Raw genomic sequence first — 1005 nt, forward strand, 5'->3', positions numbered from 1 at the left:
AGGTATCTTGGGGAAATTTTGAACCTGGGTTCTCATTCCTAAGGTATTTTTCAATGTTATTATTATTGTTCTTATTATTGTTCAGGTCATTGCTTGGAATTGAACTCAAAATCTTGGGGTTAGTAGCCCACGATCTTAACCACTATGCCATATACCCATATGACACCTGAAGAAGGCTGGAGGGTATATCAGCCGAAACGTTGTGTTAACAACAAACAAGATGAGGACAAGTATCCGTCTAATGTAAATAATGTAGATAATTCATCTCTTAAATATAGAAATGTGATAATACAGTTATCTGATGCTTAACCTTGTAATTATCATCAAAAGATACAAAAACAATATAAATAGGGGGAATACACTGAATATAGTACAAAGAGTCTGGTATATGTCAACATCACACATCTAAATACTGATATCAAGTTGGGAGATCAGGCAACTGGCTGTAAAGGATCTACCTCAGTGAATTCCATTTCACTTTTGCAAACATGGCTCAAGTCACAAATCAGGAGTGAGGGATTAATCAATTACATTGATCTGGTGCTCGATTTAATTGACCCCTGATGCATGAAAGGCAAAGCTAACAATCCAGGGACTAACCATGGCTAAACACCACCAAAACTCAGCAGTGGACACTCATACGGGAAGCTCTATGTACAAGAAAAAATTAGGAACTCAAAATCTGTTACCTTTGAAACAGCTTTCAGTTGGTTGTAGAAGTCCTTTTTAAATTGCTTTGCTCTTTCTGAGTGGAAGGTAGTATCTTGTGTAAGGATGACAAAAACAATGTCTTTTAAGGCTGAAAGACAATAACAACAATAATAACAATAATAATAATAATAATAATAATCCTTTCTATTATAGGGCACAATGGCTTAAATTTGGGGGAGGGGGATAGTCAACTACATCGACCCCAATACTCAACTGGTACTTAATTTATTGACCCTGGAAGGATGAAAGGTAAAGTCGACCTCAGCGGAATTTGAACTCAGAGCGTAATGACGG

At 36.6% G+C, this 1005-nt stretch overlaps 1 protein-coding gene across 1 annotated transcript in view; it reads right to left on the reverse strand.

Moving 5' to 3' along the window:
* LOC106881160 (beta-1,3-glucosyltransferase) overlaps positions 1-1005 on the reverse strand; it is a 33268-nt gene that overhangs the window by 25742 nt on the left and 6521 nt on the right. Inside the window, exon 3 of the mRNA XM_052973152.1 lies at positions 690-799. Coding sequence (XP_052829112.1) covers positions 690-799 — 110 coding nt within the window. The remainder of the gene's footprint in view (positions 1-689; positions 800-1005) is intronic.

Source organism: Octopus bimaculoides, chromosome 1, assembly GCF_001194135.2.
Source record: "Octopus bimaculoides isolate UCB-OBI-ISO-001 chromosome 1, ASM119413v2, whole genome shotgun sequence".
NCBI lineage: Eukaryota > Metazoa > Mollusca > Cephalopoda > Octopoda > Octopodidae > Octopus > Octopus bimaculoides.